Source organism: Pipra filicauda, unplaced genomic scaffold, assembly GCF_003945595.2.
Source record: "Pipra filicauda isolate LSUMZ 115617 unplaced genomic scaffold, ASM394559v2 scaffold117_size3949168_pilon, whole genome shotgun sequence".
NCBI lineage: Eukaryota > Metazoa > Chordata > Aves > Passeriformes > Pipridae > Pipra > Pipra filicauda.
The window spans coordinates 2033140-2058241 of record NW_024103629.1 but is presented as its reverse complement, the minus strand read 5'-3'; the positions used below and the strand labels follow the sequence as shown (position 1 = coordinate 2058241).

Below are 25102 nucleotides of genomic sequence, written 5' to 3'. Positions count from 1 at the left end.
TCCTATGCAATGCAGCAATATCTCTGTGTTTGGAAATTTATACTTTCTCATATCCTTGAGCAGCTGCTGCCTGTTCTCAGCAGGATGGCAATGGATGTTGCTTAACATATAATTTTAAACAGAACTGTGTAATTGTATTTATTACAACTAAACTATTTGAATTTTCTAAATCTATTATGACTGATCGTCAAAGGCCAACTCTAAGACTTCTCAGTTCCGCAACTGGAGATTCAGCTCTTCTGATTTAAATCCTGAAATGTGCAAAAAGAGCATCTCAGATCTTCTGAATTGCAAGATATGGTTTCAAACACAACACTTCATAACTTAATGTAATTTAACACTAATTTTAACCTGTGTGAAAAAAGAGCTTGGAAAGGTCCTTTCGTTGCTTCTTCAGTGGGTAAGAACAGAGTATACAGGCAAAAGGAACTTCCCAGAACTGTTGTCTCTAAACTGGGAATCTCTGAATTTATTTTCCCCTTATAACTGGAACCAATTCCTATTCTGCTTGGAGTCAAAATCAATCTTAACATTAAAGCCTGAGAATTATTTTTTAACATAATTCCCAAGAGAAATATGAAGTGAATTTTTCTTTTCAAGTCCATCTTTGCAACTCAGAGTCCCAGAAGCTTTTTTCACTGAGAACCCTCATGCAAGTAACATGGTCCCAAGAGATGATAAGTGAAGATGACCAGATTCCTTAAGACTCAGGTTTCCAAATAGCAATTTAAAATATGCAACACTTTACTCAGAGACAAATAACAGCAGTCTTGTGGTTCAGAAAACAGATCCATGGCAATTTCATCCACGAATTTATTAAATAAATCAGTTAAACCACAAAAATTTAGTGTCTTCAGTGAAAATGAACTTCTGAAGCAAACCATTGTCTGAGAAATCCTCTTTAGAATGCTACTGTGATCTTGGCAATCTTAGTAGTTCTTAGAAATCTCAGTGTTTCAGAAAAAAAAAATTAAGGGAACAGAACCTGAGGATTCATTTTTTGCAGGTTGCTTATTCCCAGTCTTATAGCTTGCATGTTCCTTTCCAATGGAGCAACATAGACTCTCAGAAAAGTATCACAGTTGAAACGACTTACCAATATTTATCCATGCTAAGTATCTTAGCACAGAGTATTGATACAACCCATTATTATGGAATTTTAAGAGCAATTCCAAAACCCTTCAGTCCTGCATAGTTCATGTATTGAGAACTTAGCATACACATAGTGCCATCAAAGTGAACAAGGTTGCCCACATAGACCTAAAAAAACCTATAAAATGTCAAGATGCAGCAACTCATCAGGAATTTGGTGGCTGGATCTATAACTGGTGATTCTAAATGCGTCCATCAAACATTCATGATATAACAGATTAAAAAATTGCAAGCAAAAATAATTCATACAATGACAATTTTCAAAGTAATTTTCAACAGTTCTCAGTAAGCAAGGCCAAAACAATAAAATGTAATCCCTGACTCATAGTTGTCAGAGTTTTTGGTGTTATTACTAAACATTAATAACATAAAGATGCTGATCTAGCTCATCCAGACAGATGAGATTTGCTTAAAACTTTGTCTCAATTCTGCTAATAGTCAGGATAAATTCTTGGTTCTGTTTTAGTCCATTGATGGCATGATTTCCATGGATTCCAGTGGGATCAGAACTCCATATCAGTAGTTAGCTTTCTGGTGGACTATCTATGGGGGCTGACACCAGTACTTTGTCAGTAATTCAACACTGCCTGGAAAAATAAAAATGCTAATTAATGGGGGAAAAAATTGAGTTTATTTGGCTGCTTTAAGTATTTAACTCTTAACTCTCAGTGTTTAAAGTACTTTGAACTGATTTCAAAATTTCAAGTGTAATTACTAAAATCCAAATAGAGTAAGCACAAAAAAAAAAAAAATCAAGGGGATATATTTTGAAGTTACCAAGAATGTTTGTTTTTCAATTAGGGATTTCATTTCTTTCCAAGACAAAACCCCCTCTCAAGTAATAACTGAATATTTTGGCAAGTCTATGTCTGCTGAACATTGCAGAGAAGAGTTTTGCATGAAAATTTTCATCAGCTCTAATCAGAATATAATTAACATTATGCAGGTCAGCTCATATATCTTGGATATGCAGATAAAGATTCAACATTTATATATTTTTAAATTTTCAATATACTTTCTTTCTGACTTTTCCATAGAATTGTTTGCTAGAGGCACAGATTACTTTGACAGAATAAAGTTATCCTTTTTAAAATTAACTTATTGTTGTTGTTAATCAACACGAAGCAAAACTAAGGGTGTTGGGTACTTGGCACAATACGGATAGTTTTGTGGGTACTATGTATTTCGGGTAAGTTTTTGGTTTGCCCTTGTTTTTTCACAGAAATGTGATCTACAAAAATGATTCTATGGAGACCAGCAGAATATTTAGTTAGTCATATTTTAAAAGATGTAGAGCTAAAAATACAGTGGTTCATCTGTTTATATTGATAAGGAGGATTTTTCTAAGAGGAGATTAATTGATGATGCAGTTTGGAGGACACAGACAAGATTAAAAGTATATCATACAACTCTGGACCCATATAGGTGACATGGAACGTAACAGGATCAGTGCAGGACAGTCACATAGTTTTTATTACAAATATACTCCTTTTGGAGTAAAATCTCAGTAACATCTAATTTAGTAAAAAACATCTCAGAATCAAGGTGAACTGTGCAGAACAAACTGTTCCACATAACTGACATGTGTAGCTGTGTGCAGTAGATCACTGCTGTAGTTTGCATATCGTTAATGTATTTTTCGCAGTCTGTTTTCTTAAGCTTTAAGGAATCAGCAGACTGGTGAGAATCTTAGAACTGTGAAGTCTGGGACGTGATGTTTTGCAACTGCCAAGTTGTTTAGCAACTTCACCTTGGTGAAGAAAACAGAGACCTGCTGAATAAACACTCAAAAATCTGCTAAACTTTAACTGGAAATATTGAGTGAGTAGTTCATCTCTCAGTAGGCCTGATTTATTCAAATTTATCTCAATATATTTCAAATATTAAAAAAATTTTAAAAAAACTTCTTTATTCCCAGAAAAACTTTCTTTGGGAGAATTTCTTCAATGTATTAAACATAAGTAATCTTTCAAAAATTGACCATGTCCGTAAGACTTAACTTTTAATCCCATCTTGTTTTTTACATATGTATTTATCTGTTCTCCATTTATCCTACTTGTCAGGAATGAATTGAACATCCCAGATTCCTTTTGTGATGTTTGTGCATACTGATAGTTTGCAGAATCTCATTACATATGGTACATCTGCTTTCAGAGGATAAAAGGAAATCCCTGCGTTTTCACTGAAAGGGAAATGAGCATAACAATTCAATACATTCATCTTTACATGTTATTTCTTTGCTAGCATTATTTACAAATACATTCACCATGCAGATATTTTACAAAGCCTAAACAAAAGTATCCAACCAGATTTTAATATTGCCATTTTATTATTTGTTGCTACCAAATGTAAGAAGTCAGTATTTTGGAAAGTCTTACTAGACATTGGTTGTCATAAGAAAATGGAAAAAGCCTGAACCTTTCTAAAGATGTAGATTTTCTCTGATTCTAAACGAATATTTTTAATCAGAAGAGGAAAACAGTATTCCTTAGAGCTACTCTTCTCTCTCTCTGTCGAAACCTCATCCCACTCCTTTAGTAGTCTAATTTTATGTTAAAAAGTCTCTACTAAATTATAGAATTGTTTTTCTCTTTCCTTTGAGGGTTAAGTGGTCATGGCATGAGATACAAATACTATTTTATCATTGCCATTTGCAAAAGGGGAGTCTGGAAATATATTCCTGTTTAACATTTTCCCAGTTTTGTTTCTCATGCCTTCATGGGATGTGCATACATCTATTACTACAACATGGTCTAAGTTTTATGTGATGACTACAGTGTGAGGGTCTATTTGGTAACAGGTGAATGATGAACTGTGGACCAGAATTTATTTTACTTACCTTTTGCACATTTTAAATGTAAGAATCTACTTCTGGGGTACTTATCTAGGCTTCCCTGAAGATCATTGGTGGAAAGTTTCTTCCTGCAGTGTGCAATTAATCTAAACCTAAATAGATAGACAATTTCCTACTTTCCCCTGATATGATATTCTTAAAAGGCTAAGGATGATGTATCTCTGCCTCCAAACATACCTTACATCTTCTATTCACAGCCAGTATCACTTAATTGTTACTGCAGATATTTTGGTAACAGATTAGGCAGGTGAACACTGCAACGCATTTTGGAAAGTCCATCAGAAGCAAAGCTTTCTTTAGAGAAACTGCAGGTGGGTCATGATCTATTTCATATTTTAACTTTTCTAGATTGAAATAGATTTTACTTACATGATGCTTCATAAATTCTGGTATTCCAAGAGGTACTCTTACTTTCTCGTAGGTCCCAAACTGTTGTGAGTTACCATTTTTAATACAACAGGATGAAGTCAGTGGGATATCAATGATTATAAATTCCACCTTGAAGGCAGAATGGCGACACTAATATCCATCATGCCAAGGTCTCTAAACAGTCTCTAAACTTGACATAGCAGTTCAGGAGGTACTCACTACAGTTAGTCTGCTTTTAATGTAACAAATCTCTTCTGTTGGTCTCCTTTCAACGTGTTTTTCACATTTTGTGTTTTTATCTATTTCTCAAAGGAGGCAGCAAATTGCTAGTGTTATGATGGGTAGATAGCTGATAACTCTTATATGAGTATCATTAATAAGCATGATATTTGATTTGAGAACTAGAGTAACTACTGGTGTCATCTCTTAATATGACATAGAGACAAATCTTGACAGGGCTGACTAAAGATTTCTAGTATGCACCAGAATAAAAACCAGAAAACATTCTTTTCTCATTATTAGAAGCTTCACACCTTCAACTTGCAAAGAAAAGTTAAATTAAAATTAAAAGGAAATAAAAAATTTTGCAACTGTTATGAACCACATCATGGCTGCAGGTGATCGTGTCAAGTTAAACAGCTTGTTATTAAAACACGCTTCTTTGCCAGCAAAGGTTACGTATCAGCAATAGTTGTTTGAATGTTCAAGAACCTATTTTTTATAAAGTTCTAATTTATTTGCCATTATTTATTGTTTATACATTTTTACATCTAAATATCAAATCTCCAAGATGAGCGCCACATACTGATTCTTCAAAGTATGTATGTGAAAGGCTTCAGTGTATTGTGCTCTTTACTCCCGTGATAAATTTAAGTGACATGTAGAGATGCTTTGAACCACTTGGGCAGGACACAGAAGTTAATATAGTGTCTTGCATGAACATGAAACCGACATTGAAAAGCTCTTATGTCAGTCATTAAAAGGGAAAATTGAAGATATTTTATTTCTTTCTATAATGAAAGAAGGTAGAAAAAAAAGAAAAATCTAATTTTGATCTCACTTATGTTGTAAGTCTATTGATTTCTGTCAAATTAGTCTTGCTTTTCACAACACATATGATCTCTGGTCCAATGTTCCTTTCTGTACTCTACTAATTGGAAGTTTAAATACTTTTCCATTTCCTTGGAAACTTGCAAGACATTTTCCACTTGATTCTATCTAGTTTTGACTTCAAATGTCCTCCTACTCACTTGTAACAGAGTATCTTATTATCTGTAATGGGAAAGAGGTTTGATGACTAGCAGTGTGCTTTATCTTTGAGCAATAAGCCTCAAACTGGGTTGAAAACACAGTATTTATTCAAAACCCACAAAACTGTGTGCAATGAAACTGAACTGGATTTAATGACAATATTTCAATTGCACTGACTTGCACAGTGTAGATAGAGTATAAGTGGGTGTTAGTGCATTTCAAAATTGTAAAATTAATTGACAATAATTAATAACACCATGAAAACCAAGATAAATGTAGCATGACAGATCTTGTGTGAAGGTGCGTAGAGAACAATTGTATGTTTCTGACAGTGAAAAAGGATAATGGCTGAGTGGATCCTGTAAAGTGTGTGTGTGTACACATGTGTAAGAATCCCTAGCAGTCCAGCAATAATGATGCTCCCAGAAATCTATGTCTCCCCACAAACTAGAGTGTTGAATATAAATGTCCATGTAGGAACGCATCACTATATTCATTCTTTCTCATTGCAGACCCTACTTCTCTCCCCTCTCTCTTACAGTGCAAAAATCCTTCAGTATCTCTGGCCCCTGAACATCCCAGGATCTTCTTAGCCAAGACATTTTGGACAACTTTTGAGTGTGTTCCTACTGTTTCTGTGATCCAGTCCTAGTGTTCTTATCTGGCTCACTAGTCATCTGAGCTCAACTCCTCATCAAGCTCTCCTTTACAGAAAAAAAGGCTCATCTGTAATTTTTGATAGTGATTAAAATTGGCACATCAGTTTCATAAATGTATCCAGGAAAAGGAATACAGGTATGACAGCCAAACCATAAAATCATAGAATGGTTTGTGTTGGAAGGGCACTTAAAAGATAATCTAGTTCCAGCCCCCTCCATGGGCAGGGACACCTTACACCAGATCAGGATGGTCAGAGCCCCATCCATACTCCAGGAATAGGGCATCCACAGCTTTTCTGGGCAACCTGTTCCAGTGCCTCACCATTCTCATAGTGAAGAATTTCTTCCAAATATGTAATCTGAACATGAAACACCATGTTGGATCATGGCCAGAAGAGACTATACAAGGGAAGAATTTTAGAAATAGGGGAGGTTTCTAAGTTGGCACAACAGGATTCTGTCCTAATTCACATTTAGACAAAAACTAATCACAGAAATTAGCTGTGATTAGAATTAGTAGTTGACAGTGGTTATTCCATTTTTGTTATGAAGAGAACTAATAAAAAGTAGAATGGTTCGATCTTCGGGCTTTCTAAAAGCAAGCCTTGAGTTCTGTACTACGCAGTAGGAAACAATTCCATCAGGCAGGTTACACATCTTTCACACTTCCAAGAAACCAACATTCCATTGCTGTATAGCATTGCTCTTTTCTTTCAAAATGAGGCTCACATCCACAGCAGCGACACTGCTTAGCTGTGGCACAATTATGCTGACTTGCACTCTTCCTGTTTTATTCAACAGTGGTTTTGACAGTATTCCCAATGCAGAATAGAAAACCAGGAAACTGTGACTGTGGCAGTGCTCTAGTACCTTTGTTAGTACACTCTAATCTGCTTATGTAACAAGACTTTGGTTAAATATGAGCAACCAAACATCATGCCATGAATCCTTGAAAGTTTCCCTGAAAGTACAGGTTATTGTGTTCACTTCCTTTTGTTCCTGAAGAGGTTTAGGTTAGTCTGCAAGTGAAAAATACAGGTGCACATATATATATTGTACTATATAGAGATAACCTTTATGTAAGTTATTCAGTGAGACTGAATCATGGTACTGTGCTATTCTGCATGGTTTCTTTTGCAGCTTTCATTGCCATGGTACCCAAGTGACTTCTAGTAGTACATTAAGCAATGTGCCTGTCACTCGTCAAGAGAGTTCACTTCATCTCTCCTCCTTTCCCTTGTACAGGGAATAGGAGCTTTCAGCTTTTCTTTTTAATCTTTCTGAGTGAAATATCTCAGTCACTAGACTTGACTGAGTGAATGACGATGGAACAGTTTGTAACTTGCTGTCTGTAATGAAAGCAATTAAACCAACTCTAAACTACACTTCCATTTCACACTAAATGCATCAGTTCTTCTTATCTGAGAAGACAGATGTATTTTCAGATTATGTACTAAAAAAGGTTCACAGAATGGAGATAATAAGCAGGTAAAAGTTGCAATTTTTGTATCATCAGTCAGGGTTATATATTTTTTACTTCAAAAGAATGAAAGGTTAACACATGTACAAGTCAGATAAAACTCAGTGGTGGGTTGACCCTGACTGGATGCCAGATGCCCACCAAAGATATTCTATCACTTCCCTCCTCAGCTGGAGATGGGAGGCAAAATATAAGGAAAGGCTTACATGTCAAGACAAGGACAGGGAGAAATCATTCACCAATTACCATTACAGGCAAAAGAAACTCACCTTGAGGAAAATTAATTTAATTTTTTACCAATCAAGTCAAAGTAGGATAATGAGAAATAAAATTTAAATCTTAAAACACCTTCCCTGCAGTGGCACAGGGGGACAGGTAACGGGAGTAGCGATCAGTTAATCACATGTTGTGCTGCTCCTTCCTCCTCAGGGAGAGGACTCATCACAGTCTTCCCTTACTCCAGTGTAGGTACCTTCCATGAGGTGCAGTGCGTCAGGAACAGGTTGATTAAGCATGAGTCCCCTTCATGGTCTCAAGTCCTGCCACCAAAGATGCTTCAGCGTGAGCTCCTTTTTCCCCAGGGCCACAGGTCCTGCCAGGACCCTGCTCCAGTGTGGGCTTCCCATGGGGTCACAGCTCCCTTTGGGCACCCACCTGCTCTGGCACATGGTCCTCCAGGGGCTGTAGGTGGATCTCTGCTCCACTGTGTGCCTCCATGGCCTTCAGGGGCACAGCTGCCTCACCATGAGCTGCACCATGGGCTGCAGGGCAATCTCTGCTCCAGAGCCTGGAGTACATCTTCCCCCTCCTTCTACACTGACCTTGGTGTCTGCAGGGCTGTTCCTCTCACATATTCTCACTCCTCTCTCTGCCTGCAGTTGCTCTTGTGCAGTAATCTTCCCCTCTTCTTAAATCTGTTATCCCAGAGGAGCTACCACCATTGCTGAAGGGCTCAGCATTGACCAGTGGTGGTTCTGTCTCGGAGCTGGCCGGCATTGGCTCTATCATACATGGGGGAGGCTTCTGGAAGCTTCTCACAGAATCCATCCCCGCAGCCTCCCTCCTCCCACTACCAAATAACACACAAACTATGGGAAATACTGCCATGAAGATCTGATAACTTTTTCCAGAACAGCAACTTTATTGTAATTCAATTTGCAGTTTAAATGTCTAATAAAACACTGCATAAATATCAATAATGGCTAAGTCATTAAAAATAGCATATGTTCCTCTTTGCAACAGAAATACTAATGCATTAGCAAAGCTAGAGTAATATATAAATTTCATTTTGGTGTTGGAAAGGCCTACAAGAAAGGTAATGAATAGTTATACTCTAATAAGAGTCTCCTTTCTCGTCTCTCACAGAAGGAAAGGACCACTCCTTGCTTCTTCATTTAAGCATCTTGGCATCACAAGTAATTCTCTTTAACCTCACTAGCTTTCAGATAGTTACAGAATGGAATCATCATCCCTAGACTATTACTCAAAAAAGGAAATAGATGCAAGTTCACTCCTCTGCCCTGGAACCATTCCAAAACAAATGTATCAAAAGGACTGTAAGTACAACAGGACACACCACCTTTAGCCAGGGTTCCCATCATCTTGTGACTCAGACATCAGAAGACCTGTGCTTATCTGACCTCTAGTAGAAGTATATCCCACTCCTACAGTGCTGCATGTTTTTACCCTGTAAACAGACAATGGAGACTAGAGAATTGCTACAGTATGTTGAAAGAGAACTTTTAAAAATATAAATCAGGTTGAAAAGATTCAGAATTTCAGCTTAGCATCCTTTTCTCTTTCAAAGGTGCTGAACATTTTATGTTCCTATGACTTGGTCTGCCCAATGTTTCTGAAAAATCACACAGCTGTGTCATCATTGCAAGTTATGAGTGTGGCTTCAGAATTTGTGAAAAGTTTGGGACCTACGAGAAAGTAAGAGTACCTCTTGGAGTGCCAGAACTTATAAAATAAGAATGAAGACTGAGGAAGGTTTGGGATGTAGGAAAGGCTGCAACTGAGAAAATGAGAAATGTCACCTGGAAGCTGAGAGAGATGCACAACTATCGTGGGGAAGATGGGAAATAATACTAGGAGCACTCAAACAGTAAGCACAAGATTGAAGGAAGCAGCAAAATAAAATAGAGAAAGTGTCTATGAAGGCTCTGAAATTAAAGGTAGGATGATATTAGCTTTAAGAATGAAGAAAATATTCCAGAGGGGAGCAAAAGAAGAACAGAGGGAGGGGGGTAAAAAGGTGGCTGGAAGAAAAGATTTGAAACATCAGTCTAATATCAAATAGACTAGTTGACATGAAAGGGAGAAATAAAAAAACCTTCAAATATTTTGGGAATATAGAAAAAAACATTAAGTGGAGAAGCACTGTATCTTCATAACAGAGTAGAACAAGTGAAATTAAATGATTATGCACAAGAGCAGTGGAATACATTAAAATTCCTCCCATCACAAAATATTCTGTTACTGGCAAACAATTTTCTTACAATAAAAATGTGAGATATTATCAACAACATATTTCTCAAATGCAAAGACTGCACATAACTTTGTAATATCTGTTTTTATACTAATATGAAATAAGAATCAGCATGAGAACTGTAAAATACACGTGGTATCATTGGTACTAAACCTCCTATTTAAAACAAAATATTCTTTAACAGAAAAAAATTATTTGCAAAGAAAGGAAGATTTCTAAAACCCATTAGAGAGTGATTTTAAGAGCCATAACTAGGAGGACACAAGAAATTTCAGAAATTTGACTGCAGGTATTTCTGAACCTCCTCTAAAGACCACATAAATGAGCTGTGGATCTCTTTATACACCTTCTCCTCTTGCAGTTCAGTAGGTGAAACGAGTCTCAGAGGCTCAGGCACTTGTTAAAACCATGGTCTGGCAAGGGCTGGTGGAGAGTACAGGCAATGTACGCCTGCTTTGCAAATGACTGTACTGGGGTTAGCCCAGTTATTTTCTCAACACATCACCAAATCAGGGGAAGGTGTGCATGCCTAAAGAGTATAGGGCTGTGTGCTGTTCCAACACAAACACTGGCAAGAATTTCAATATGCGAACATAGCCAGGAATGAGGGAGCAATTTTATTTAGATGCACTAATTCTTTAACTGTACATTTACATCATTTAACTCTAAATATTCCCTTATGAAATAGCAAGTATTATGTTTAATGTGAAAGATGCCTATAGGTCATATGTTATCTCTTCAGTGCCTTACATTGTTTCCTAGTAAAGTTGTAATTATGTTATATTTGAAGTATTACAATGTATCTAAGTAAAATATCATCGAACAAAGTGCTACCAGTGAAACAGAATTGAGAAATACAAGTGGACTGAGTTTTGCTAAAGGTTATTACTGCAAAACTATTGGGTTTGGATTGGTTTTTTTTACTATGATATGTGATATTTTGCCCCTGCACTCAACTGAAATTATTAGAGGTGATTCAAAATTGGTTCTTCACTGAAACAAGTGAACAGCACTTGTAAGAGGATGTTTCAGAGATGAAAGAAAGAGGCAAAGAGCTTGAAAAGGAAATGGAATTTGCAGGGAAATATTTCAATTTCTAGGGAAGACTTAAAGTTGCAGATTTTCTGCGTTTGCTGGATTAGCATTAATTTTCACTTACGCTCTTCCTAGACCACTTACACCAGGGCAACAGCACAGAGCAGGCTGAATTGCCAAGCCACAGTTAAGTCGAGAGTTCTGCTCCCCAGCCGCGGGAGCCACTGTCGGCCGCTCTGCCGGTCCTGCCGAATTCCCAAGGGAGGTTTCGGTGGGATTCATTGTAGACCACCGCGGGCCGTGCTGTAGGAGAGCGGCGGGAGGTTGGCATTGTCCCCGCCGACACGTTCAGTGGGACATGGCCCCTCTCTGGGGCAGCACTCCCGTCCTGGGCTGCCCAGGGGGCTGCACCGTGCGGTCGCAGGTGAGGCGGTGTCACGGCCAGCTCCGCTGTGTTGAGGCGCTGCGGGCCCGGCGGCCACCGCCGTGCGGGGCAGGGGCGGCGGGGAGCCGGCGGGGGCGGCGCGGAGGGGGCACCGAGCGCCCCAGGGGAGGCGAGCAGAGCCCGCCGCCCTCCCACCTCCCGCCCCTTCCCGCCGGCCGGGGACAGCCGCGCCAGCTGACGCGCCGCAAACTTTCCTGCTCCCGCTCCGAGCTGCGCCTCGCCTCCGGCGCGGCGGGCGGCACCGGCTGCCCGTGACCCCTCGGCGCCGGGGCACGCAGGGAGCGGCCCCGCCGCGCTGCCCGCCCGCCTGGGGGACGCGGAGCTCCGAGGGGACACCCGAGTCGCGGTCCCGTGCGGCGGCGGCTGCCCGGGGGAGCAGCACCTCGGCCGCGGGACAACATGAGCCAGGCGCAGCCCTATGGCCCGCGGAAGAGCAGCTCCCCGGCGCCCGGGACCCGGCGGAACGACAGCCAGGACTACCTGCTGCTGGATGCGGAGCCCTGCGAGGAGAATGCCCTGCCGCCCTACGCCTTCTACCCCGTGTGAGTCCCGCCGGCCGGAGCCGGGGATCCCTCCCTCTCTCCCTGCGCTGGCGCGGAGCTCTGCGCTGCCTCCCGCGGGAAGGGGGGAGGTGGCGGCCGGATAGGTGGTGGTCGGCGGGGGGCCCGGCGTGGGGCTGGGGCTGAGCCCACGGCAGGGACCTATCATCTTCCCTCGCCCTCTCCGGAGGACGAGCGGGGTGTTTGTGTTTGGGAAAGGCGGAGGAGCAGCGTTGGGACCGCCGTGCCCAGCTGGCACCTGTGTCCTCTGCGAAGCCCGTGGTGCCTGCCCCGCTGTAAGGGATGCGAAGGGTGGCTTGGGTTCAGCTGTGGAGAGTGGCGTGAGAGACGTCGGTAGTACATAAACCCAGTAGATACCGTCAGTTTTAATATAATTACAGAAATTTTACCTCCTGCAATCGGTTGCTCCCACTGAGAGAGTGCACATTGCAAGCATATGCATAAACCTGTTCTCCTTTCATTACTGCATTTCATCAGTCATATAGTCTCACATAATTTCATTATGCGAGTTTTGAGGGGTGAGTTTTGCCAAGTAGTTATCATTTAAAGCAAGGTATAACAACATGTGCAATAAAGCTAAATTACATAAGCATAAATGACAAAGGTTCCACGAACTACAATTTTTAACATCCAGGTTGCTTAACGTTCAGTGTTGATAGTGTCCTTCTGGTTATGTGTGGTTAGCATGACTTCTGTAATTACCACTTGTTAATGCCTCTGAGGAGAAGCTATCCCACAGAGGGGGAAAATGGATATTAAGCAGTGTAAGATGAGTCCTAAAATCTCAGATAATTACCAGAAGATGTGTACTTTCCTTTGTACAAATTGTATTTTGTTGCTTAACTGGTAAATTTCTATTATCAGTCTTTCCTAATATTTGCTGCTTTATCTTTGAACAACTTACCAACCACTTGCCAACTGCCTGGGTATAGGCAAGGAATAAAAGCAATGAAACTGGGAACACTCACAGTGTTTGAATATTTATAAACTCAGCTAAGAACAACCAGAGTTTTCAGAATTCGCTGCTGTTATGGCTATTCCTAAGTGTCTTTGTGGATCACTAATTCACTATGCTCATGTAGCTATAACAGTATACATTATGGCACATCGGACTTAAACCTCATCTCAAAATATATGAACACACGTTTAATGAATCCTTTCAGAAGAAAAAACCTTATGATGGTTAGTTCAGAGATTGGTTCTCACCAGTAGACTTCAGCTTTGAACTAATTTGGCAATTCTGAAGTTCCTTTGCCATTTACTCATTCAGAATGGTTGTGCAGCTGTGAAAGGATAGATCTCGCATACACGTTTCAAAGCGTCTCTAAAAAAAAAAATCCACAAGTCTGTGGGGTGCTGCTGTCTTAACTTCAGGGGTATAAGGTCAGCACACTCCCAGCGTGGAGCTTGCCTCTCATCATCTCACAGTGGCCAAAAGGAAAGCCTGCATCCCAATCAAGTTGCTCTATGGAACAAGGGTAGCACTAAACACAGGAATTTATCTCCAATTATGTCATGTCAGGGCCCTAGATGACTGCTTCTGTTGTACAGGTAAGTCCAATACCCTGGAGTCCCTCACTGATAGAAGATGTTTCCGTCAGTCTTTGAGAGAATAGACAGAAGCTACCTGATATGCATAGAGGGTGTAAATTGAGAAATGTGCCCCTTCTCAAATTTATATAATCACTACTTAAAAAGGGTGCTTTAGTAGGCAGTGCTTTTTTTTGCATGCATGTTAGGTGTGGGAAGCTGTCCTTTGGGGTTTCTCTGGATATGGAAAAGAACCACTTCACATACATCCATAGACAATGCCTACATATGGCCACTGCCAGGACTTCCTTGGCTGGCAGGGATGAACGCAGTGAGTAAATAGCCTCCTCCAGGATACAGTGATTACCAAGCAATTTCTGAATTTTCCTGCCTAAATTCCACCTCCATCACATTTGAGGTACATTTTGCAGATCTGTCTTTTCAGCCAGAAGACATTAGTTTTGTTAGTGGCCTTCATAAGGCCAAACATATAATCAGATGGGCAATGTTTAGGATATAATTTTTTTTACTCTTTATCATTTACATTTAGTAATAACACTTTTATCTACTTTTTTAAAAAATCCTCAAATTACCAGTATTTCCTGATACTATTATGGTGATTAATGCAGAGTACAGCCGATGTCCAAAAAAAGCTGAGTTGTACCTCCTTTTAAACATTGCTGAGAGGGTAACATGCTTACTGGTGTAATAGTAATATGGCATGTGACTATTGCTTGAAAAGTAGTTTGATACTAAGGAATAGTTTTTTTCAAGTGGTGATTTAGTGCTAATGCTGACTGGGTGTGTTGTTTGTAGAATATATTTTTCGTATGTTGTTTTGTGACTGCTGTTAAGTGATATAGTGGCTGGATAATAATAAAAATCCAAACCATTTATAACCATTTCTGGTGGTTTTAGCTCTTCTTTCTGGTTCTATTGTGTCCAAGGTAGCTGCTACCTTTGTTGTAAAAAAGAGTTCAAGACTGTACCTTGACCTCATCAGCTGTGCCAAGTAGGGTCACACTGTCTTGTAGCAATGGATAGAAGGTTTTTACCTTTATTTGTGGCATGGTGCAAAACAAAATTCTAATGGGATTTTGTGCTGAAAAATCTTGCTTTTCTTTTGAATTCAGAACCTTTGATAAGAAAACCACAATTTGAGCAATCTGTAGAATTCTTTTTAAGAATTTCATAATTATGTGTTATAAATTATATGCAAGAAATACTTTCTTCCTAATAGTCCTCTTCCATCTTGTCATCAAGTCTTGCCACTTATGTATCAAAAAACATATTGCAACCTATATGTCAGAAGATTGACTCCTGAAATGCAAAAATGTGGATATGTTGGTTTTTTCCCCCTTGTGCAAGTATTTCATTGGCAAAGAGCCCCATTTTAAGTTTTAAAATAGAATGGAAAGTACACTTTAAGGTCTAACTCCAAATCCTAGTGCTGATGTGCAATGGGATTTGAAAGTGATAGCACTTGTATGTAAACTTCCCCACTGAACAAATGTTATTGAAAAACAGATTGTTAGTGTATTAAGCTAGTGAGAAGACACTAATTCAGTCAGACATCTGCTTATATTGCTTATTTATACTTTAAAGTATTTTGTATTGTGAAAAATAAATGTTTTCTTATACATGTGAAGAGGGATAATTGTGTATTAAAATGTCAGTTGTAAAGTAAATGAGGCACACAAATTATCAGATGAAAACAGGGGAAGAAAGGTTCTGTTGTGCATAACTGTCTTGAGGCATAGATTATTCCTCAGCATTTGTGGTTTTCTGATCAAGTGTTTCTTGGCATTATCAAACCTAGTACATTTAAGACCCATTCTTTGTTAAATAATATGTTTTACGATTTCTTTTCTGCCTGCAATATAACAGTGTTTGCTATTGACAGCATATTTTTTATCTCTAGTCTCAACTGTCTTGCTTGAAATGACCTGTAAAATTATCTTCCAGAATCTTCATTAGACATAATCTCTTCAGGGAGTACTGTACAATGTGGCAGCTGTGTTTCAGATTGCCAGTCTCTTTGCTGAGATGTTATGTCTTCTGAAAATATGCTGTACTAGTTTTGTTGAGATCAAAAAGGTAAAAGAATTGATATGGAGGGGGGTCATTTCCTTTTATAGCCTAGTGTATGGAACACTTTCCTATGATTTAGGATGATTTAGGATGGATCTACATAGTAGTGGGCACTGGAAAAAAAAAAATCATGTCTGAATCTCTCATATTCTGAGTGACTGAATGTAGTCCCTGAGGTCTTGAGTAAAAGAACAACACCGTTATTTCCAAGGCCTAGAAAATGCAGCCTTTAGTTTGCTTTGCATATCCTGCCAGTATTAAGAGAATGCTTCACTTTCAACGTTAAGCATATCTTTATTTCAGTTAGGCTTTTTTCCCACATATGTTAATTTCTGGCGAAGGCTTGTGGAATTTATTGGGTTTGGTTGTTAAGCACTTTTGTGTTCACTATGTACACTCACTAATTTAACAGTGAACCTCTTTGGTCAGCTATAATATGTGAACAGTTTCCTATGCTAATACTTTATAATCAATTTTGCTTGAGCCATTGCAATATATCTGTAAGTTTATTTATACCCTAGCTCTTACATAGTTACCAAACAAATGAAAGTCACCTCCCTGTGGGACCTAATTTTATAAAACTGGAAGATTTCCATGAAAATATAATTCATTTTTTAAGTTTACGTGAGGAAGGTGGGGTAGTGATTAAGAAATGTGTGGGATGTATATGGGATACTTTTCACTGTAAATGTTAATAACAAGCATGCTCTTTGTCAAACACTCTCCCAGCAGTATTTGCCACCACAGAAGCTGAAGGTTGTAATAACTGGCTACTTGAAGAATTCCTGCCAACTATTGGTATCCCCAAATAAAGGCAACTTGGCATGGTGGGTCTGTGTCATCAAGCTGTGTTAGGTTTTCCAGCTTTGTAAACATGAACAAAAGAAAATTTTGGCAGTTAAACTGTATTCATGAAATTCTTTATAACTTGGTTTCATATTTCAAGCTGTGATGCAGTCCAGGCAATGACATAGCAAAAAGCTTCAAACTTAAAGTGCACGCAATGAGTCTTACATACATGTTTGTGCACACACTTGTGAGTGTAGCCACTCGCACACAGGGTCTACTCAATGGGAGGCTTAAAGGATTTGCGTTGATAAGCAGTATTTAAATGTAAGTTTTGTTAATTAAATGTTGGCAAAAAGCTTAATGGTAATTAAATGACATGCAGTTTTCTACAGAATGGATTAACATTTCTGTCTTGCAGTAGCATGGTTATTATTTGTTTATCACTGACAAATACGCAAGCAAGTGTACTATTTTTAGTGGAATAAGTTGTGGAGTATAATGTGAAGATGACTGAATGAAATCTGGGTTTATTTTTTATATCCATTTCTATACAACTGCAGTTTTTCATACTATTAATACAATTGTCAGCATGGCTCTATTGTACCCCTCCAGCCCAATATATTTAAATAAATATTTGTCAGTATTGGGGGTGGGGGGAAGCAGGCTTTGACACTAGGAAGGAAATGTGAGATTTACTACAAGAGTCCTGAGTAAGTGAAATATCAAGTATTGTCATTTTTAGGTGTGTTCTCAAAGCTATGTGGGAAGTGTGGATAGCTTGTTTTCTGCAAGAGTTGAATGTAGCTTCCTTTTATTTAAAAAAAAGTTACTGATCTGAACAAAATGCCAGTCTTGTAGATGTGGATTTGCTGAATGAAAACTTCATTGTGGATGAGCCACTTTTTTAATGTGGAATTGTAGTGATGAAATAAAACATGAAAAATAGTAGTAATAATAATAGTAAAAGTAAATCAAGACGAAGCAGTGCGACGCCCACCTCTTTGCTCAAACATTCCTTCAGTAGTGCTCTTAGTCATAATACTGTTATTAATTAAAACCAAAATGAACCTTGCCCACTACCAGCTCAGAATAACATGACCGAAGTTCTTTTTTGTCCTTAGAACTTGATTAAATACTGGTTTTGATGTCAGTATTTACCTTATCGAAGAGATTAAAGAACTGAGGATATTTTAAAAAATATTTAGAATCTGTGAGGCCTTACTGTGCAGGTAGAAAGAAGGATCATAAACCAAAAGATCATGGTTGATGCACAGAAAACAGAATACAGACCAGAAGGTCTGGTGCTGCTGCAGCACTAACAATTTTGCAGAATATTCAGTCCAGAGGGTTTTTATGAAACTTTGTGCTTTGTTACAAAATCATAGTCATAGAATGGTTTGAGTTGGAAGGGACCTTAAAGATCATTTAGTTCCAACCCGTCTTCCACCCACTATATCAGGTTGCACAGGGCCCAACCAGGTTGACCTCATGTACTTCCAGGGATAAGGCATCCACAACTTCTCTGGTCAGCCTGTTCCAGTGCCCTCTGAATAAAGAATTTCTTCCTAACAGCTAATCTAAAATCTTTCCTGTTTTAGTTTAAAACCATTCCCTCTTGTCCTATCTGCATGTGTAAAAAGCCATGCATGCTTGTTTTCATAAACCCCCTTTAAGTACTGGAAGGTCTCAATGAGGTCTCCCTGGAGCTGCCTCTTCTTGAGGCTCAACAACCCTAATTCTCAGTCTTTGTTCATAGCAGAGGTGCTTCGGCCTGCTGATCATTTTCATGGCCTCCTCTGGACCTGCTCTAACAGGTCCAAGTCATTCTTGTGCTGAGGACTCCAGACCTGGGTGCAGCATCTGCTGGCCATGCAAATTTTGAAAAAAACAGTGGATCTCTTACAAGCGGCACCTCATATTCTTTTGATTTAAGTCCTGGTCTATTGACGGTCCTGGAGTTATGCTAGATGGCCCAGGCTTTCAGCAGGTTCAAATTACAAACTGATTCAGTTGTAAGTGACCCCCAGCAGCAGCAGCCCCTCCTGACCTTGTGCACAGATAGGTGTTGTAACAGATCTGCGCTCGACCCAGTGTGGTATGCCAATAGATGTGCACATGACAGGTTGAAGTCCCAGAGCTGCACAGAGGACCTCATATATTTCCAATCAGGGCAAACTGCTATACAGTTGAATTGTTATTTTGAAGAGAGAGAATCTTGATTTCCCCATAACACATAGGGACCCACCACATGCAAGAAGACAGTGTCTGACTTGGACCTGCACAGTAACTAGCCTGAGACCAAGGAGTCATTGGAAAGGCTTGGCAACCACAACTGTCTTGTTTTCTCCTCAAACATATTTTTAAGCTGATCATCTTAACTAGCAAATAGGTATGTGCCTAGCAGACTGAAGCGGTGGACTGCTGAGCTGGTCTGTTGCCTCCTGTTGTCTGCTGTCAACACTGGTGTTAGTTCAGATGGGCACTTGGTTGTGATGATTTTCCTCCTGGCCCAGTCTGGGTTTATCCTGTTGCACTTCTGATTTACATTTTCTTTCTCTTCAGTAAGATATTTGACTGTGGTCTACATGTTTCGGCTTTTCTAGTCATGATTTTTCTCCCCTTATTTAGAATGGATAGCCAAGTCATACTGGTAAACTTTGTTAGTCCTACTCTATGTGTACATGTCTTAGGCCTGCCAAGTGCTAATAACCCAATAGTTGGAGCTTTTTTCACACAGTCCAGCTGTCAGCTTTCCAGCTGCTGCGTGTTTGGCAGCAAAGAGCAGTTCTTACAACAGCAATGCTTTAAATCATGAATTGTGTCAGCCAAACACCTCTACAGCACCTGGCACATCACAGGAGAACTTAACATCAGTACCACCAGCGTGAATCTAGGAAATAGTTTTAACTGAAGTGCAGCTTGTGGGAGGATACTTTGGAAACTGGCATCATGAAACTTGGAAGGTCAGTGCCATTGAGGCACGAGCTGTGAATGTCACAATTAGCATTTCTGTGCTAATTGTGGTGTGAGAAAGTGCCTTCCCTTCCCTATGTGCCCATGCCCTAGTGACATGTAGCAGAAGCCCACTTACGAGTGAGGGCTTGTGTCAGGGACAGTGTCTGATATGTCTGATCACTTAGCAGTGGGCTCCTGCATCTGTCCCACATGGAACAGCAGAGCTTCAGAGAGAAATACGTTTTAACTTGCAAGTCCCACCACACAGATAGCTTAGTGCCATGGATAATCCAGGTCTTAGTTAAAAAAATGTTTAGTTTTTTTTCTAAGCATTTGCAGTATGTGCCAATGTTTGCAGTCATGAGTTTCTAACCATATTTAGTGATTTATTTGAGATCAGAACCATTGTGTTGATGATTTTTTTTTTCTTGGTAATTCTTTCAGAAAACATAGTAAACTTCTATAAGTTTACTAGCTAACTGTTTTTCAAGACTGAAGACTATATACCAAATTTCCCTCTGTTTTGCAATGCAATTTTTGATTTTCTATACTAGTTTAATTCCACTCTGTTAATTTTTCGTTTTATGCTTTACCTCCTTAAGCAAATCTAAAATTACTTTCGATTTTCAAGTGTTTTAAAATTTTTCCTAATGAAATATCACATGTACTAGACATTTCTAATTTACTATCTGCACTTGCTAAGTTTTTTGGGTTATACATGAGTTGAAAATATGTTTCTTTTGTTTTTTTTTCTTTCTGGATTTATTAATTTGTAGTTAATTCGAGTAGAACTACAATGATGCAAGTATATTAAGTACAGAAAGATTTTGAAATGGTAATTGAAAGGTTAAGAGCTTTATTGGGAGACACGAAGGAGAGGAGTTTTTAAAAGTTAATATGAATATATATTATACTAGTGGTGCTTATTCAAAGAGAAATCCTGTGCTCTGGGAACTCTCAAGCCCTGAAGGATGAATCTGTATGCTCATGGATCTGCTTGCACCCTGTCCACTGCCTGTATTTTGCTTTCCTCTGTCCTGTAGGAGCACATAGATTAGGGTGGTCGCTCAGAGGATTCAGGCTATCCATAGGATCATCTTGCTCCACTGGTGAGTGAATTACCTAATTAGCTTGACAAATCAGATGCAAAGGACAGGCTAGGGGAAGGCAGCAGTGACTCTTCCTCTCCTTAGATCCTCTATTCCTCTCCCGTTAAGAACAGGTTTCCTATTGATTTCTCAATAGTTTTTGAAGACTGCTACTCTTGTACTTTTCTCAAGTGAGTGTTTGAATCCTACTTTTCCCCATGCAATACACGATTTTGTTTTCCTCTCTCTCCTTAAGTGTAGAAATCTGAGCTAAAAAATGCAACCAAAGAGCAGTAGTGCTTACAAAACTTAACTAATATGACTTATTTTCAAGTAGTGGGCATGGATGAAACTTTTCAAGGATACTAGGTGCTTTGTATGGCTTTATGTTGCTGTTCTCACATCAGGATCTTAAAAATTAAAACACAACATCAAAATCTCTAGAAATCTTGGGCTGTAATCTGTATAACTGTTCAAGTCCCTTGGATGTTGGTGAGGCTGAGAGTTTCTAACAGCCTCTTGCTCCACTTAGCCAGGGAAGGCTAAGGAGTTACAGCAACATGGCAGATACGGTGGAGTAAGAATAGCAGTATCTTGAACTGACATCTAAGCAACAAATAAAACTACTAAAAATTAGGAGGGGAGGGGGACTTATGTTTCTGAAGATACAGTCTGTATTATTTGAAAGATTTTGTAGGGCACTGCTAACAAAAAAACCAGCAATAGCAGTATCTCCAGAAGGTCTGCAGAATGAATGCTGCCCATGGTACAAAGCTATAGAAGTTAATGTTCTCCATGTTTCTTCAGAAAGGAATTTTAGAGGTTTAAATCATTTAGCTCATCTGATGTGAGCGCATAGGTTGGTAAACAGCAAATGATGTGATAGCGAAATTTCATCACTGCTTTGTATAATAAAATACAATACCTAACAAGTTGACATATAAAATATACACTGGGATTTCTTACCTCACAACCCCTTCCACCCCAGAATTAACATCAGCATTTAATGCCTAACAGGAAGAAAAACTTAAAAAAATAATCTAGGCAGGGATTTACAGAGACAGCAAGGCTAATGCCTCTTGTCCTACAAAGCTGTCTGAGGATCTTTCATGACCCCATAGGTTTCTATGTTACTGATTTTACATCAAATCTAACAAACAGCAAAAATTACACTAGTTATCAGTGAGAACACTAATAATACCTTAAAGGGAAGGAATTTCCTTTGTGGATTGTCTGGTTTCATGCAGGATTTGTGACATGACTCCATGGATGAATGAAGAAGATGCTGCTGGCAGCACTGCTGGGTGTGTGTGTGCACCTTTTTCAACCTCTGTCCATGACAAGTGTTCTTACTCCCTGCATACAGGTATTGATATCTCCAGAGGGTCAGAAAAGGCGTGGAGGTGCACATCAAGAAGGAGGGGAAATACAGACACTCACTGCAGGAGGTTCAGGAGGTTATGGTGAAATTCCTGTCTGTATTTCCTTTTCATTGAAACTTGAGTGGTGGGTAGGAGGGATGGTGCATGTCCAGGTTTCACCCCAAGGACAGCATGCATGCATGTGTGCAGGAAGATACAGGAACTTAGGAGCACTTCTGTTATTGATGATGTATGCTCCTGATTGCTTCATATTCCTAAGTTCACCAGTTCCTGATTTCGTGAGTTTGAACTTCTAGATCAGGTTCTGGGTATTCCATATTGTGGATAAAGCATACTAGGATTGATAGAAACTCCACATCCACCCATGGTTTGTTTTCAAATCCTTTATATTTTAATAAAAATGTCAGGAACTTTACAATTTTCTTTTCCTTTTGATTTAGTCACAGTATTTGGGGTTGGAAAGTGAAATCTTGCTGGTGCTTACCTTTATCTCAGAAGTGGTCTTCAGACTTTTAGTTAAAGATTGCTGCTCATGAGGCAGGAGTGGCAGCAAACGTAAGAGATGCCAAGAGGTTCGTCTGAAAAAAAACATCCAGCCTGACCTTGTGGTCTGGGCTTCTTCTCTATTACACGAAAGGGACAAGCCCTGAAGGGGCTTGGGAGATCCATCAGATCTCTTTCAGGACTAGGTGAATCATACAGGTGAATAAAATATTGTGGAAGGAGTGTTGATGAATGGCAAATCTATATCGCTCAACATCCAGATGCTCTGGTGCTAACTTCAGTGGAATTCATGTTCCTATGCCTGTGGAGAATGCTATCCTCAGTCTTCATATCCCTGAATGTATATTTTGTCCTATCTTTCACTGTTTCTGTTGTAGTGTAACTCAATGATTGATAAGTTATATAAGGAAGATGATCTATTTAAGGACTATGAAAATGAGAAATATACAGTGAAAATCAGCATGTATTTATTTGATCAAGGCTAAATTCTGACAGACGTGTATTTATAGATGGATTTTCTGACCTTTGACTACTGAACTACACAACATTTGGACTTATATTTTTTTTGAGAGAAGAGAGTTAAGAGGAATACTTTGTGTTAATCATGAAATCTTCTGTACTGCATTAGCAAGCAAAGGCAGGAAGAAGAATGTGATATAAATGTAGACCTGAATGGCTTTATCATTTGACAAAAGTAATTTTATTTCTAATTTAAATTCAAATTTGAGACAAACAATGCATAGTTTTCCATTTTTACTAAAAACTTTACTTACAATTTGCAAAAGTATTGGATCTGATTTTTTGGAAAGAAATAAATCATAATGGTAGATTCCATAAGCATCACAAAATATTTTGTAAACTTTTGAATATTCTTTCCTGATTTTCCAGTTGGTTGTGAACAATAAAGTAATATCATTAATGGTGATGAAATTTTGTGTCAAAATAGAATTTCCTACAATTAAGGCTGTTTCCTAATATTCTGTGATGTCGGATTGCATTCTCCCATCTTGAGTTCTATACACGGCTTGTTGACATCATCTTTCATTAATTTAATGTTTCTGCAGTCTGCATGCAGGCTAGTACAAGTTGAAGTTGAGAATGTACCTCAGCTGTAAGCAAGATTTTGCTCTACAATTATTTAAAATTTTAAAACATTAATTGCATAAAATTTGCATTAAGTTTGCATAGAAAATAGGAACATTTTCTGTTCAGGAATAAAGATTTTTAAATCTTAATTTTCAATGTCTTGGTGACCTGTCTGTTCATACAAAATTATTTTCTTCCATTAATAAATTATTTACATATTTACAGATTTCTGTTTTTTTCAAAGTGGCTAGTGACTGTCTGTGGAGTTTAAGAAAGGATCCTACCCACTACTAATCAGAGGGGTAGCATAATGCTTTTTCCTCAGGCCTGAAAGACAGCAAAGATAAGAGTCACATTTAGAGACATGAGGGCTGTTTTGGGAAATCAGAATTACATGACAGATGCAGCCGCAAAGTGTCTTTTCTGAGTGAGATGTAATTTCTGAATAATTTCTATATCTGGAATAGTTCTTTTGAATCTATCAGTATTATACTGGAAGAGGGCAAATGTTTCCCCAAATATGAATTTCCAACCAGACAGCCCCTGGGCAGTGGTACAGTACAGCTGACTGCTCTTTATGGTAAGAAGTATGGAACAAGATTTGTAGTGCTGAATGTTGCCAGAAAATTCAAGTGCGCCCATCTTTGGAAGCTCACATCCAGACACAGAAGGAGTTCTGCTGCTTGTAAGGGGTGTGGGATGATTCTTTCGGTGTGTAATGCAAGTCTGGGATCCTGCCTCTGTATCTGCTGGGGTTGTAGTGCTCTGCTGTGTGATGACAGCAAGTGGTCAAGATCATTGAAACCTTATCATCACATTATACGCCTGTTTGTACTAGGTAAACGTATTTTTTTGTAATGCTCATTGGACCTTTTCTCATGTTGCTGTACTTAAAACATTTTTCCTGAACACAGACAATGGCTCATTAGTGGAATGTACTCACAAGTATCACTGTCTTGCCTGAAGATTGGATCACCTTACCTTTTGCTCTGCTTGGTAATCCCTGAGCCCAAGACTGAGATAGATGGTAGAAAAAAAACAAGAAAGCATCTATTGCTGTTCTGTATTCTTGAAAATACCAGTTCTAAGTTCTGAGATGTAAGAGGTAGTAAATATCAAATTATGACTGCTTAATACTTACAAAAAAAAAGGCAGGGTGCTAAAAATGCTTTAACTAGAAGGGATGTTTAAAATGAATTTAGAAAGTTAGGGACCTACAAAATAAGAATGCTGGTTTTTCCACCTGTCTCCCAGTCATCAAGCAACAGTTTACTAAAAATTCAAGGTAATTTCCAGAAAAAGCAAAGCCATGTGAAGCTGCTGCTGTATATTCTTATGCACTGGAGCTGGATGTCACAGAGTGGGGGAGAGAGGCAGTGAA

General features: G+C 39.0%; 1 protein-coding gene across 1 annotated transcript in view; it reads left to right on the top strand.

Annotated features, from left to right (window-relative positions):
• Positions 1-12135: 12135 nt before the first annotated feature.
• TRPC6 (transient receptor potential cation channel subfamily C member 6) overlaps positions 12136-25102 on the top strand; it is an 81877-nt gene continuing 68910 nt past the window's right edge. The window contains exon 1 of the mRNA XM_027739073.2: positions 12136-12278. Within this exon, the coding sequence (XP_027594874.1) occupies positions 12136-12278 (143 nt within the window). The remainder of the gene's footprint in view (positions 12279-25102) is intronic.